Below are 16,606 nucleotides of genomic sequence, written 5' to 3'. Positions count from 1 at the left end.
CGGCCGCCATTTTACCAACGGCGGGAAAATTAAAAAATTCAAATCTTCAAATGGTAAAACAGACAAAGTTCTATAGTTTCTTACAAAATACATGACAATATACATTCTATATATCTTTGGTATTTACTATACCATATATTTATATATATACATATTTATAAATATATGTGATATTTATTCTCCATCATTTTGTAAAAAAAAAACACAAAAGTATAAATAATAAATAAAATAATTAAAAATAAAAAAACTCAATTAATAATCACAATAATTAGCAATTAATCGATAATAATTAATGAGTTCAATTAATTACTAAGCCGTAAACAAAAGTTACTACAATAATAATCGTGTTTTGTTAAAACCTCAAGTGACAAAAATCAAAATTTTATAAAATAAACGAAAATACGAAAAAGTTAATTCATTTTTTTCAAATTCTGCTTCAAGTTAAATTAATAAATTTATTAATCACCTAATTAATGTAAGTGACGTTTGATTAATTACTTTTTTTTTATTACATAATTATTATTATTAAAAAAAAAAAAAAAAAAAAAAAAACAAACAAACAAACAAAAATTACTACGCATTTTTTAAATAAAATTAGAACAAAGATAAATATATATAAATATGTGTGTATATATATTTATGTGTATGATTAATATTTAAAAATAGAATTAATTTAATTCATTCAATTTTTTTAAATAAATAAAAAAAAATCATAACCTTATTTTTGATATTTTTTTTTTTACAGAAAAATTACGCAGAGAATAAAATTAAAAAATTAATTAATTAATTGATTAATTGAGAAGAGTTAAAAACGAATAAATATATAAAAATTATAAATATTAAAATAATATAAATCTATGAACGGAAAAGCTTCGGAAGACCCTGGAGAAGATTTGACTTCCAGGTGATTATAAAATTATTTTTTTTATTTATTAATTTAGTTGTTAATTGAACTGATTAATTATGATAGCAATTATTTATTTATTTTAGGGTAGGAGCTGAAAGTCCTTGTAGCGACATGAAGCGTGCGGCGGCTAAAAAATTAATAGAACGTTATTTTTATCAATTGACTGATGGCTGTGGTAATTTACAATGCGACAATCTTTATTGTGCCTCCAGTGGCAAGGTAATTATTATTTTTTTTTACAAATCTAATATTCTAAAATCATACAAAATACGGAAGGGGATGATAGAATATTCTGGAAGCGGGTTAAAGTGAAACCAAGTCTTGGAGTGGATTTCAAAGAAAATTTCCTGAAGTTTAAATACCCACATGACAATGTTTAAGGAAAAAAAAAATTTGATTAACGCAGTATTAAAATTGATTAATGCAGAGTAATCATAATTATTTTCAAATATTCATCGCTTTAATGCCCACCAGTTTGAAGTCAATGACAATTCACATAAATCTTGATCAATACTTTGATTAATATACATTATTAACTAGATTAATCATGATTAATCGACAATATTTACTAGATTAACGCTAATTAATTAAAAAATTTCCAAGAATTTAGAGCAGTCATTCGATTAATGCAGATTATAAACCAGATTAATCTATAATATTCATACCATTATTCCAATTAATAACGATTAATATAGAATTACCATTAATCTCGACTGGTTTTTCACTTAATTCACATTATTAACCAAATTAATCACCATTAATCTACGATTATTACTACACTAAGGCCCATTAATCATAATAAATTAAGAATTTACACAAAAACCAGAAGTTAGTTGATTAATTCATACCATTAACGAGATTAATCGCAATTCATATCCATTATATTGATGCCAATTAATCGGAATTAGTTGGCAACTTGCGTTAATAAGACTAGACACTTAATTAATGCACATTAATAATCAAATTAACCATGAGTACTCAAAAATATCCATAGCATTAATGTCGATTAATTAGAATTAATTAGAAATTTCTGTAAATTCAGACCAATTGTTTAATTAATGCTCATTTGTGACCAGATTAATCATTATTAATCAGCAATTTATCTAAATCTAGGCGTCATCTGATTAATGCACTAGATTAATCATGATTAATCATGATTAATCGTCATTCTTCACAACATTAATGCTCATCAATTTAGATTAATGAGCAATTTCCATAAATTTCAATTAGTAGTTTATATGATGCACACTATTAACTAGATTAATCATGATTAATCTACAGTTAATCATGATTAATCTACAGTTAATCATGATTAATCAGGAGTTAATCATGATAAATGAGGAGTTTATCTAAATCTCTGCCAATTATCGGATTAATGTACTAGATTATTCATGATTAATTTATATTAATCATTATATTCATGCAATTAATGATGATTAATCGACCATTAACAATATTCTAGATCTTTTGAAATGAATTTTTTTTAAAAACTCGATCAAATTGTCAGTTAATAAATTAATTTGATAAAGTTAAGACTTAAAAAAGTTATAAAATTATCAAAGTAATTGATTAATTGTATTAATAAATTACATAGGTGACAAATTTGACGCCAAATCAAGCGGCAGCACAAGCAATACAATTATTTTCACAAGAAGCTCGTCTTTGCGACGGTACACAGCCAAATAAAATACCTCGTACTGCATCAACTATTAACAATAACAATAACAATAATAATAGTAATCACAATAGTAATAGTAACTGTAATAGTAAGACCAATAGTAAGAGTAATTCAACGACAACAGCGACAACTATAGCTACTGGAACGTCATTAAGTGGATCTGGACCGGCACTTTTGGCTAAAAGCTTACCCAATAAAATAATGAATCCGTCGTCATCTGTCGAAGGTAATATTTTTTTTTTTATTTCAAGGGGTAAGCTGGTCTGAGAATTAAAAAAAAAACAAACAAGATATTTTTATGAATTTTTTTTTCATAGTAGCGTCTTTATCAAAATTATCAAAATTTGTGACCTTATTAGGCATCATTCCAAGAATGTTCTCCTAAATTTTCAAAAAAAAATATTGAAAAATGAGCCTGTGGTAGTGGGGAGAGACGAGACTCGGAAAATTCCCGAATTTGAGGTGACTCGTCTCTCCCCACTACCACAGGCTCATTTTTCAATATTTTTTTTTGAAAATTTAGGAGAACATTCTTGAAATGATGCTTAACAAGGTCACAAATTTTGAAAATTTTATAAAAACAGGATCTATGAAAAAAAAAATAAAATATTATTCACTTCTTTGTTTTTTTGTATCCAGACCAGCTTACTCCTTAATGATTCGATTAATTACTGATTAATGGTAATTAATATTTAAGATCCTGTACCAATGTCCTATTCCCAAGAAAACCTTTTTAATAAATTTATAAGTGTTAATAATAATGATGATGATGATGATGATGAAATTTTGAAAGACGACAGGTCGAAATTGCAAAAATTAAAAATGAGGAAAAATTCAAATTGTTCGAAGTGTGGGAAAAAATTAGGGGACTTGGAAAAGAGTGGGGGTAGTGAGGATGATGATGATGAGGAGGATGATGATGAGGAAGAGGAGGAAGACAGTGAGGAAAGTGATAGTGATGTGTCGGAAACGTCGTCAAAGTTGATATCGAATGAGAGTTTTAATCGGATACTGAAAAACTGCAAAGTCAAGATTCCGATTAAGGGGAGGGGGAAAAATGGGACTGAAAGGAGTGGGAGGGGAAATTCTGGGGGAGGAAGGGGCAGAGGGAGAAGGAGGGGAAGGAAGAGGAGGAAAAATAGAAGGACGGGTGGGGTTAAGAGGATGAAGTTGAGGGAGATGGAGGGGGAAGAAGAGGAAGGGGATGAGGAAGTGGGGAAAAGGGATCCGGTTATTGAGCTGATGGTACTCGCGTTGTACTTGAGATATTTGGAGTCGAAGAAATATAATTGAGAAAAGTTTCTAGAAAAAAGTCCCTAGAAGTGTGAAAAATTACTAAAAAAAATTGGGTCCGTAGATAAGATGAAAAATTCCCCAGAGATGTTGAGAGCCATGGTAAAAAGTTCATAGAAAATTCCCTAGATATCTTGGATCCATGATTGAAAATTACTAGAAAATTCCCTAGATGTGTTAAAGTCACTACAAAATTACTAACTCAAGAATTAGGAGAACAATTTCAAGACTTGAAGAAAGAAAATTTATTTGAAAATAAAAAAATTCCCTAAAAATTTAAAAATATCCCTAGAGATAAATTTTTTTAATCTTTTCCACATTTTTTTTAAAGATTTACTTGAATAAATTTTTTTTTCTTATTGACTACTGACTAATTATTCAATTTTTTTTTTTTTTTTTGTAATTAATAATAATTGAATTTACAGGAAAACAGATACCATATTTAACAGAAACAAAATTACTGGATATAATTGAACGTTGTAAAGCAGAGGGATCATATTCATTGTTGATAAGAACTCTGGGTGAAGTATTTTCGTCGACAGAAGCTCTGAGTCGAAGTTTTCAAAAAGTCGAAAAAAATGATTCGCCGTTGGCTGCACTGTTAGATCGTGCACCAGAGTCACTGTTGCGGCAGCCTGGTGATTTAAGTAAGGAAGCTGTCAGATCATTACAGGGTGAAGATAAAGATATCGATAGTAGTGATCCATCACCAACATTACCGAGTATCGATGATACAACTGTCGATTTAGATGCAGTAAGACGTTCATTTGCTGCTTTATGGACATTACCTGGTAAATTTTTTTTTTTTTTAATATTGATATATCGAAGTATTAATTCGATTTATCGATGTTAATTTTTAATATATTTAAATCGAAGTCGGATATATCGATGTTAATGTTCAATATATCGATTCCAATATTCGATATATCGATTTCAATATTCGATATATCGATTTTAGTATTCGATATATCGATGTTAATGTTCGATATATCGATTTCAATATTCGATATATCGATTTCAGTATTCGATATATCGATGTCAATGTTCAATATATCGATTTCGATATTCGATATATCGATTTCGATATTCGATATATCGATGTTAATATTCGATATATCGATTTCAATATTCGATATATCGATTTCGATATTCGATATATCGATGTTAATATTCGATATATCGATGTTAATATTCGATATATCGATGTTAATATTCGATATATCGATTTAGTATACGATATATCGAAGTTCGAGTTCAATTAATCGAAGTTACCGTTCGATATATTAAAGTTAGAAATCGATATATCGAATTCTAACTTCGATATATCGAATTATATAATAAAGTATCGAAATAAAAATTTGATATATTTCGGAGTCTAAATTCAATATATCGATATATCGAAATAAAATTTCGATATATCGAATTGTCAATTTTTCACAAAAAAAAAAAAAAATAAATTAATAAAATTTAAATATTTAAACAGGTGAAGAATTTGAATCAGCTCTAGTCAACGCATTAGTAACACTAGCAGACAAAATCGAAATTGATTTACGTGTATTGAGAATAATGCCCGCTGATTCAACAGACACTCTTCTCAACGTCTTTCTAATCGTCTTCGAGATTCCAGTCCTTGGTTCCTCCGAGTACCTTGAGTACGCTTTCCACATGCTGTGCAAAGCTGTCAGCTGTCTCCCCGTCGCAGCCCAAGCGAAACTTGCTCGGGTCTGGGCGCGCCACTGCAAGACGCGCCTGGTGAATCTTCTTCAAGCGCTTCAGCAGCTGATAACCGTAAAAGTAATCGGGGGCACCTTCACACGCGACTACTTCATCCAAGATGCCGACGCAATAACAGCTCCGACAAAAGTCATGAAAATAGTCTACTACGCCAGCATGCTGGCCGGGGAACTGGACCCCGCCACTTCCCTCGACGATGATTACTCCAGTTCATCAACCAACCCCACAACAGATAATGACAAACCATTCGCGAGCTCACGAATCGTCTCGCTCTCCAGCTTGACCGCTGGTTCCTCGACCACCAACACCAGTCATGTAGAAAAAGATCCACTGGCAGTTGAATTGGGAATCTCTGTGCTGGACGCACGCACGCCGTTTATAAATTTCACTGATTTTTATAACGAACTATTGAGCGATACCGTCGAGATGGACAAAGACTTCGCGTACTACAAAAGCGATCCACCAAAAAAATTTAGCTTTATGAATTATGCTTTCATTCTTACGCCAGCGACAAAAACACTCGGCCTGTATTACGACAATAGGATAAGGATGTACAGTGAGAGAAGGATGAGCTTCTTTCAAAATTTTGTTGGACAGCCTACGAATCCATACTTGAGACTTAAGGTCCGACGTGATTACATAATAGATGACGCACTAGTCGAATTAGAGATGATAGCTACTGATAACCCGACGGATCTCAAGAAGCAACTGGTGGTGGAGTTCGAGGGCGAACAGGGTGTGGATGAGGGCGGAGTCTCAAAAGAATTTTTCCAGCTGGTGGTCGAGGAGATCTTCAACCCGGACTATGGAATGTTCACCACTCAGGAAGAGACCCAGACCACGTGGTTCAACCCCACCTCCTTTGAGAGCGACGCCCAGTTCACACTAATCGGAGTCGTTTTGGGACTGGCGATTTATAATAATGTCATCCTTGACGTCCGTTTCCCCATGATCGTATACAGGAAGCTTCTGGGGCGCAGGGGCTGCTTTGCGGACCTCAAGGACTGGAGTCCGACTCTCTATCGTACACTCACTGAGATGTTGGAGTATACTGGTGACGACATGCCCGACACATTCATGCAAACATTCAGAGTTGGTTACAAGTAAGTCCCCTTTTTCCCTCTATACTCTTCCTCTTAATTTTCTAAGGCCCAATTACCCCCTTCCCTTTATTCTGTCCCATTTTTACCCCCCCCCCACTCATCCTTGCATTTTTCTAAGGCCCAATTACCCCCTCCCCCTTTCTCTGTCCCACCCCCCACTCATCCTTGCATTTTTCTAAGGCCCAATTACCCCCTTCCCTTTTCTTCCCCCGTTCTTCCTTGAACTTTTCTCTGGCCCATTTTACTCATCCCTGCATTTTTCTAAGGCCCGATTACCCCTTCCCTCTCTACGATCCATTTTTCTCTTCAGCCAATTTCAGTAGGACCCAGATGGTGAATAAGGCCCCTCCCCTCATACTTCTCAGGGCCCAGTCACTCCTCCCTTCTCTATCTGTCCCATTTCATCCCCTCCATATTTCCCCTTCCACTTTTTTAAGACCCAGTTACCTTCTCCTTTTTCAGTCTGGCCCATTTCTACCCCTCCTTACTATCCCATTGGGCCCAAAACTTGTTTTATTAAAAACCCACGAAATTTAAAATTTTTTAAAAATTTAAATTTCCCGCCAATGAAAAAAATTGAATTTTTTGATATTTTAAGTACCGGAAGTGATTAATAAATAAAATGTTGTGTCCAGGGACGTCTTTGGATCAGTTCTATACCACGAATTGTGTGAAAACGGCGACGAAATTTACGTCAATCAAGACAACAAGCGTGAGTTCGTTGACTTGTACGCAGATTTTCTGCTGAATCGTTCAGTGGCGCGACAATTCAAAGCATTTCGTCACGGATTCCAAATGGTAACCGATGAGAGTCCTCTGGGACTTCTATTCCGGCCAGAGGAGATCGAACAGCTGGTGTGTGGATCCAAAGTTTTTGATTTCGCGGAACTTGAGGCCTCAACGGAGTACGACGGCTACACGGTAGAAAGCGAGGCGATCAAGAATTTCTGGAGGGTCGCTCACTCTCTGCCACTAGAGAGTCAGAGAAGGTTGTTACAGTTCACTACCGGAAGCGATCGAGTTCCTGTCGGAGGACTCTCGAGGTTAAAAATGGTCATCTCGCGCCATGGACCCGATTCTGATAGGTAATAATTTTTAAAAATTCATAAACTCCGTTCTAATCATCCGGGAGGGTAAAAGATTTTTGAACGAAATTAAAAAAATTTTTTTTTTTTTAGATTACCGATTGCACACACTTGCTTCAATACCCTGTTATTACCGGACTACTCGACGATGGAAAAATTGCAAGATCGATTATTGAAGGCGATAAACTACTCAAAAGGATTTGGAATGTTATGAAAATATTATTATTTCTTTCTTAATTATAAAATTAAGTTTTATCTGGATTTTATTTTTTTTTTCTCGATCACACGAATTATTAATTAGTTTATTTCATTATTGAATATTTTTTTCAATGCCATTGTTTAAAAATAAATAAAAAAATTTAATTAAAAAAAAATTTTTTTTTGAATTTTTATGTTCGATATATCGAAATTTTCGATTCGAGATATCGATATATCGAATGACTTACCCTTAATATATAAAAGAGTTCGAGTATCGATTTTTTTTCTCGAGATATCGAATTTGTAATTTCGAGATATCGAAATTGTAATATCGAGATATCGAAATTGTAATATCGAGATATCGAACTTGTGATTTCAAGAGGTCGAGATATCAAATATATAATTTCGAGATATCGAACATATGATTTTGATAGATCGATATATCGAACTTGTAATTTTGAAAGACCGAGATATCGAACTTTTGTAATCAAGATATCGATAAATCGAACAGTTACGAAAGATATGTAAGAAAAATTTAACTATCGATTATTTAAAATTCGATATATCGAAATTTTCAGTTCGAGATATCGATATATTTAGTCGATTTACTTAGAATAGATAAATCGAACGTACGGATTCTTTTAATTGAGGGAAAAACGATATCTCGAATTTATATGTTCGATATATCGAATGACAATAGATCTATCGAACTGTGCGTTTCGATATATCGAACCTTAAACTTCGATATATCGAGTATCAAACAATAATCGAGGTATCGAATTTTTAATTTCCATCGAATGATCGATATCTCGAACCTTCGAAATCGATATATCGAACAATAATCGATATTTTCTATTCGAGAAATTTAAAAACACAAAATTACTTTTTTTTTTCTTTACTTTATTTATAAATTTATAAATAAAAAAATTTACTACAGTTAACATTTAAAAATATATTTGTATATATATAAATTTATATAAAATTCTTACATTTGGACGAGATTTTTTTTATCATAATTAATCTTGTTACACTTATTTAATTAAATTGGACGGTATCATTGTACTTGTAATTAAATTTATAAAAAAAGTTAAAATTATAAAATCTCAAAAATTTTTTAACAAAATGGACTTTCTTAAATCGATAGGCAGAAATATTTATAAAATAAATTTATATATAAAACTAAAAAAAGCTAAAGGAATAATAGACTGAGTAATCGATAACGAGGTGGCGGAGTTGCATCGATTATCGAAATAACAGAAGCACCAGTTAACTTCGTCATAGTAATCGCGATGGATATCGAGTTCCTTGATCGTGTTGTTTACAAAGTGTCCAAGTCGGACATCTTTTGCTGCTGGACGACATCCTTCGTAGTGATCTGCTGGTATATCAGTACGAAAGTCTCGCAATGTACTCAAACAATCACGTGTAATTAATGTCTCAGCTAAATGAACAAACATACAAAATAATTAATAATTTTAAAAATCGATATATCGAAATATTTGATAAATCGACTCTTAGAAATTCGATTTATCGATTCTCAGGAGTATGATATATTGATTCTTACAGATCGATGTTTCGAAAATATTCGATGTATCGAATTTTTAAGAATCGATACATCGATACTTATGAATTCGATATATCGATACCTCAAATTAATAATCGATATATCGATACTTGAAAATCGATATTTTGAATTACTAATCGATATATCGATACTTAAAATTCGATACCTCGAATTATTAATCGATATATCGATACTTGAAATTCAATATCTTGAATTACTAATCGATATATCGATACTTAAAATTCGATACCTCGAATTACTAATCGATATATCGATACTTGAAATTCAATATCTTGAATTACTAATCGATATATCGATACTTAAAATTCGATATATCGAAAAAAAATTCAAATATTTTATATTTGAAATTATCGATCTTAAGCCATCGATATCTCGATTGCAAATCGATATATCGATACTCGAAATTTGATATATTGATATAAATCGATTAATTTATATTCCAAATTTACAATCGACTTTTATCGATCGATATATCGATTTTGGTAATTCGATATATCGAAAAAAAATCGATAAATTCAAAATTTTTTTTTAAAATTACCTCCTTTGCGTTCGATGACTTTGACACATACGTCATCAGGTTCTGGACAGTATTCACCCCAGTACCATAACCAATTAAGTGGAGTACCACATCCTGGTTGATTACTGTTACATTTGTAGCACAGTAGCCATCCACCAGCAGCTGATACTGTAATCAATTAAATTATAATCAAAAATTTTAAATTCAAATAATTTAACCCAAAAAAAATTCCACAAATTTTTTTATTTTCCCCTCATCCGAAAAAAAAATTTTTTTAAAGCATTTCGAAAAAAAAATTATTTTAATTTTTGAAATTTCTTTTTTAATTAAAATTTTTAATTAATAATTAATAATTACCTTGTTTATAAAATAGTCCAATAATTAATAACAAAAAAAATATTTGTTTCATTGTTGCGGTTATAAATTTTTTTCTCCTTTTATTTTTTATTTATAATCAATAATTAATAATAATTAGTCATTGAACACACGATAATTATTTTGTAAATTAATAAATAATTAATAAATAAGTCAATGGTCGCGCCCATAAAAATGTGGCGTCTATTTACTTCTGACTGACTAATAAATAATAGTAATGATTCAGAATCATTGTTGGTAAGCATGGAGTCATTGGAATAGTCTTACCATTAGAGAAACACTTTTTTGAAAAAGTTCAAAAAGGCGCCAATAGATGGCCGCGAGTTTATAGTTTCTCGAGTTTGAATAAATATACTGGGTGAAAATGATGAATATCAAAAAATTACCCGTCTTATTTTGCTGAGAATTCGATTTTGTGTAGAAAAGGTCTGGATACCTTTTTGGAAAAAAATGAGAAGGGCGGACATTTTGAATTTAAAAACTTGACGACAAAATGGCGGGCTTTGGAACTCATTAAATACTTTTTTAACTTTGAATTAAGATTCTGGGCAAACTAAGAGAGATATGATAAAAATGATGAGGACCAAATTTGTAGGAAATTGAATTTCCTACAAAAAGGGTCTCTTATAAATTTCCCGAAAATTTGATAGTTTACGAGTAATTGGAACTCAAAGACTCGGGTTCGAAATTTCTGAAAAGTTTTCTTGAAAAAATCTGTAATTGTTTTTGTATATAAGGTATTTACGGGCAAACTATCAGAGATATGATAAAAATGATAAGGATCGAATTTGTAGGAAATTAAATTTCCTACAAAAAAGGTCTCTTATGAATTTTCCGCAAGTTGAATATTTTCCAAGAAAATCTTGAAAAAAAGGAAAATTTTCTTAAATTAAAAGATTTTTATTGTACAGTAAATTTACAAAAAAAGTGTTTGATAAATTACTTTCTTTAACTATTAATACTAATTAACAACATTAATAAAACGCATATTTAAATTAAAAATAGAAAAGTGGAAAAAATTAATAAGCGAATCGTAACTTTGAATCGTAGCCCAACTTGTCGAGATTCGGAGTGCAGGCGAAATTGATCATGGGCGGAGGGCCGCACATTAGAACGATTGTGTCGTCTGCGGGAGGATACATGTGGGCTTTTATCATCTCGGCATTGATGTGACCAGTCGAATACTTCCAGTCGTCGCTGCTGGAGTCGATGGTGTACCAGAGTTTGAATTGATCTGGATGATTTTTGAGCACTTGCTCCAATTCATCGCGCAGCAAAATGTCTTTTTCGGTTTGATTTGCGAACAAGAGTGAAACTTTGGTCGAGTCCGAAGGATCCTTCGTGATGGCGCGTATCAACTGGAGCATTGGAGTTATTCCAGTACCTCCAGCAATCATTACAACCTTTAATAAAAATATTTTTATTAGTCAACGGAGCAACTGATTCCGCGGATTTATTTTTAAAAACACTCGAGTTTAAATTACGCGGGAAAGGATTGAGATAAACGAACGTTTGAGGAGCTCATTGGAAAGGAAATTTAATTTACTACAATTTTGAATTCTTTGTTAAATCTCGTAGGACCAACGGTTTTTTAGTTTCACCATTTTAAAGTCCAAGTCAAGAGTTTGGAGCAAGAAAATTCCCGCGGGCTCATCTTCCGGGCGTTGGGAGACTGCAGCTCGGTAGCTACTGACTCTACGGATTTTTTTGTGAGGATAAAAGTTATAGAGAATGCAATCAGCTTTCTAATGACCGCCACTGAGTCTAATTATCTATGACAGCTACCGAACTATCGATACTTTTATAAATTTCGTAATAAAAAATAGCGATAATTTTGCGAGATAACTTTGGATTCATTTTTCGGCCAGAGGATTCACGTGAGCTCAAAAGTCAATCAGACCTTTTTTATAGAGAATTTAATTCTGAATAAAAAAGTTCCTGAGCCATTTTATCGTAGGTCTAGTTTTTCAGCCGCAAATGCAAGTTTAAGTGTAAAAATATAAACTACCGAATAAATGAGCCCTTAAACAAATTTTTTGATCCGCAAATGGAATTTCTGGCGCTCCTATCAAAGATACGAGAAAAACGGTCATGAGCAATTTTGTAGGAAATTTAATTCTGCACAAGTTTGTCTATGTCCACTTTAGCCGTATCTTTGATAGATTCCCCAGAAAACCAATTGGAGCATCAGAAACTTGAATTTGTCCGGAATCAGTTCAATTTTGACATTTAAATAATAAAATAAATAATAATAATTATAATAATGACCTTTTTGACATGATACTGAGTGGGTGGTTCCTTCCTCAACAACCTGATAGCGAAAGTACCTTTGCCTTGATAAACTAGTCTCCCAGAGGGTCCTTTAAATGCAATTTCATCTCCAATTTTCATGCTCTCTAAATACTGGCTCATCTTACCCCCCTCTGGGAACTTTGGGTGCACATTCTTGAAGTAAACCTGCGAAGAATCACCAAATTAACCACCTGCATGAATATAAATTAACAAATAAATAAAATTCGAACCTTGACAACCAAATCGACGAACCCGCGGTCGTCGTCGCTGGAAACTGGAGTGTAAGCGCGTATTACTATTTCCCCGTTTATTTCAGCAGACAAATGGATATGCTGGCCGATAGGGAGTCCAAGCACGTGTTGATTACTCGGTAACCCGAATCTGAACCTCCTGGTGTCGTGACTTATTATTTCTTTTTCAATCAACGGCAGGTTGTATTTTTTTAACGGATCCTCTAGCAGAATTCCCGCCTTTTTTTTCTTACGAATCAAATAATGTATCGTTACTCCTATTATTATCGTGCCTACGGCTCCCACAATTGCCAATGTCTGTCAACAAAAAAAAGAATTAATTATTTATCTTGTTTAGGAAAAGTAAATAGATGATTTTGTAACTTGGAGATGGGGGGACATTTTTAATTGCAAAACGACTAGGATACTTGAGTCCCTGATGTGATTGCGCGTTAAATGAGTACCCACAATGATATATTACGACAAAGTCTTTGGTATATATTTTAATTGTGTATAAGACACTAATTATGTTTTTTTACGAGCTAATTATTTTTCACTAAAAAATCACTAGGATTTATGAAAAGTTTATAAAATTTCCCGTGGAATGAGTACCCACATCGATATCCGGTAAAATACACCGTTTATTTTATTGTTAATCATTTTTTTTTAATTAATCATTAATATTTTTTTTTCTTTTTCAAACATATCGATGTGGGTACTCAAACTACCGAAAATTACCTCAAAAATTCACTAGTACCATAAAAAATTCCATAAAATTAACTTTACAATCTCTCACTTTAATTACAAGTGACCATTTTACCCATAAAAAATTTTATTATCAAAACATATCGATGTGGGTACTCAAACTACCGGAAATTTTCTCAAAAATTCACTAGTACCATCAAAAATCCCATAAAATTAAATACCCAATATCTCACTTTAATTACAAGTGACCATTTTACCCATAAACAATTTTTTTTTTCAAACATATCGATGTGGGTACTCAAACTAACGGAAATTACCTCAAAAATTTACTAGTACCATCAAAAACCCCATAAAATTAAACTAGAAACCCCTAAACCAATTTTCCACCCCCTTAAATTTCCCGTCCCCACTTTACTTAACTTCAAACAAAATTACCCCTTATCTCCCTCAAAAAAACCATTTTTCCTTCAATTCCCATGTACACTAACCTCCACACCACCAAAAAAAATTTCCTATAAAAATCAAATTCAAATTTCCCTCCAATTAAAAACTCATACATTTTCCAAAGCACTTAAAAAATTTTCAAAGCTCCCATTTCCCTCTCAAAATTCAAAAAAAACTTACACGTGTATTTATCATTTTGACAAAATTTTCTAAAAGACACTCCTACTTTTTTTTTTTTAATATTAATTCTCAACCTCGACTTCAAATTTCCATTAATCAATTAATTAATTAATAAAAAAATCAAAATTAAATTCAAAATTTCATATTTTTTATTAAACGTAAATTTATATGTTTTCTGATTCTGATAAAATTTCATAAATGAGGTTAGAAACTTATAAATGCAAATTTCCCACAGAAGTATCGCAAATGCGGCTGCGTTAAATTTAAAGTGTAGTCTAGACTATAGTGAAGTTTGGGGTACACTTTTTATTTATATATATTATGCTTTAATATTTATAGAATACAACTATTTATATATATAAACCCTGGTATTTTATATATACATATATACATATATTTAATTAGATAGAATTTAATCCGCGTCTTAATTAAAAAAAAAAAAAAATTACCTGGGTGTCCATTTTTTTTTTGGTCTAGTCGAGGTCTTCTATGTTTAAAATATATATGAAATATATGAACATTGAAAACTATAGAATAAAATTCCTTCTAGATATATTTTATATATTATATATTTATGTATATTATGTTAATATATGAGATAAAACTTCAGTGGAATTTTTTTTGGATGGGAGATAAAGTTTTTTTTTTTTTTTTTTTTTTTTTTTTATGTAATTGGAATAATTATAGACTACGGACATATTAATTTATGTGATAGATATGATGGAGCAAAAATTTTGTAACAAAATTTGCGGGAGTTTTTTGAATTTTTTCTTTGCGCGGGAAAAATTTTTTTTTAAATTTATTTTTCGTTCAAAAAAGGGATAACACAAAAAACTGATTTTAAAGAGGGAAGGAGTGGACGGAGGGAAAAATTCAAAGATACCTTTTTTGTAGAGAATTAAATTTTGAACAAAAATGCTCTGAGGTACTTTTGGGGTAAAATGGACAGTTGAGGTACGAATTCAAGTTTAATTATAAATCTATGAATTAAAAAAAAATTTGAATTTATTTTTTTATTTTCAAATTTAATTTCTGGCTAAAATATCAAAAATATCAAAAATATCAATCAGGACATTTTTGTAGGAAATTGAATTCTCTACAAATTTGGTCCTTATGATTTTTTTTATATCTTTGATAGTTTTCTTATAAAATGAATTTTAAAATATATTGTCAGTAAATTTCATTTTTTTTCTCATATATATATATATATATATATATATATATATATATATATATATATATATATATATATATATGTCGCAATATAATAAAGACAAGGACATTTTTTCATCAATTAAAAAAAACTAATTACTCACTACAATATAAAAAAAAAAAATATACATATATATATATATATATATATATATATATATATATATATATATATATATATATATATATATATATATATATATATATATATATATATATATATATATATATATATATATATATGTGTATATATATGTTTTATGTAATCGACTCAATTTTAAACGCGACATCATTCTATAACGAGCAATTTTTTTTTATAATATCAAAGTTATATAAAATAATAATAATAAGAATACTAAAAATATGAGAAGTTAAAAAAAAAATTGTTATCTTAGAGTTTTTATATATAAATCATATAATATATCATATTTATTCGCTCTTTGAAAATCTCAAATATTATCCGGAGAACATGAAACCCGAGAAAGTTTACTGAGCATTCAAATCTCTAGGAATTCAAATTTTCCCGCGCTTTACAAGTTCAGAAACTAGATGTTTATGCGCTGGCTATTGAGATCTCGAGGTTCGATTGATCGATTACGTGACTGTTTAATGTCGAGCAATAGATATCGAGACAAAATATTGCAGTCGAGTTGTCAAACGATAGATCGATTAATCGATTAAGCTAGACGACTAAGTATTAGAAGTTTTTGGACTTTAAAATTCAAATTGCGGGATAAATATTAGAGATATGAGAAAAATGATAAGGACTGAATTTGTAGCTCATTAAATTCTCTACAAAAAATTTCTTTATCAATTTTGATAAAAACCAGATAATTCTGCTGTAAATTCAATTTTAAAAGCTCAGGTAATTTTTTTTTTCTTCAGGAGAAAAAATTCTGATGATTTCTCGAGCTTTGAACTTAAATTGCGGGTTAACTATCAAAGATATGATAAAAATGATAAGGACTAAACTTGTAGAGGACAAAATTCTCTACAAAAAAGGTATCTATGTATTTTATTGAAAAATTGATTGCTGAGCTGAAATTTTCAATTGAAAGTAATCAGTAG

At 30.9% G+C, this 16,606-nt stretch overlaps 3 protein-coding genes across 4 annotated transcripts; 1 reads left to right on the top strand and 2 right to left on the bottom strand.

The window, feature by feature from the left end:
* The first annotated feature begins 222 nt into the window (after positions 1 to 222).
* Positions 223 to 8,184, top strand: LOC103574618 (ubiquitin-protein ligase E3A). The gene is made up of 8 exons (XM_008554104.2): positions 223 to 475; positions 746 to 904; positions 991 to 1,126; positions 2,502 to 2,811; positions 4,304 to 4,669; positions 5,362 to 6,715; positions 7,351 to 7,800; positions 7,894 to 8,184. The coding sequence occupies exons 2-8, from the start codon at positions 858 to 860 to the stop codon at positions 8,012 to 8,014; spliced, it is 2,784 nt and encodes a 927-aa protein (XP_008552326.1). The 5' UTR covers positions 223 to 475; positions 746 to 857; the 3' UTR covers positions 8,015 to 8,184.
* Positions 8,185 to 8,934: 750 nt separating this feature from the next.
* Positions 8,935 to 10,687, bottom strand: LOC103574667 (uncharacterized). Its single transcript, XM_008554168.2, has 3 exons — positions 10,458 to 10,687; positions 10,122 to 10,268; positions 8,935 to 9,439 (listed from the first exon to the last, which is right to left on the bottom strand). The coding sequence occupies exons 1-3, from the start codon at positions 10,507 to 10,509 to the stop codon at positions 9,153 to 9,155; spliced, it is 486 nt and encodes a 161-aa protein (XP_008552390.2). The 5' UTR covers positions 10,510 to 10,687; the 3' UTR covers positions 8,935 to 9,152.
* Positions 10,688 to 11,354: 667 nt separating this feature from the next.
* Positions 11,355 to 14,867, bottom strand: LOC103574668 (NADH-cytochrome b5 reductase 3). Of its 2 annotated transcripts, none has more exons than XM_014439545.2 (4): positions 14,776 to 14,867; positions 12,998 to 13,315; positions 12,744 to 12,932; positions 11,355 to 11,878 (listed from the first exon to the last, which is right to left on the bottom strand). In XM_014439545.2, the coding sequence occupies exons 1-4, from the start codon at positions 14,785 to 14,787 to the stop codon at positions 11,495 to 11,497; spliced, it is 903 nt and encodes a 300-aa protein (XP_014295031.1). In that variant the 5' UTR covers positions 14,788 to 14,867; the 3' UTR covers positions 11,355 to 11,494. The 2 variants fall into 2 exon arrangements, with proteins under 2 accessions (XP_014295031.1, XP_014295030.1); XM_014439544.2 differs by lacking the exon at positions 14,776 to 14,867 and adding an exon at positions 14,327 to 14,734.
* Positions 14,868 to 16,606: the final 1,739 nt, after the last annotated feature.

The sequence above is a fragment of the Microplitis demolitor genome, chromosome 4 (genome assembly GCF_026212275.2).
Source record: "Microplitis demolitor isolate Queensland-Clemson2020A chromosome 4, iyMicDemo2.1a, whole genome shotgun sequence".
Classification (NCBI taxonomy): Eukaryota; Metazoa; Arthropoda; class Insecta; order Hymenoptera; family Braconidae; genus Microplitis; species Microplitis demolitor.
The sequence above is the reverse complement of the archived record's forward strand: the minus strand, read 5'-3'. Positions and strand labels throughout refer to the sequence as shown.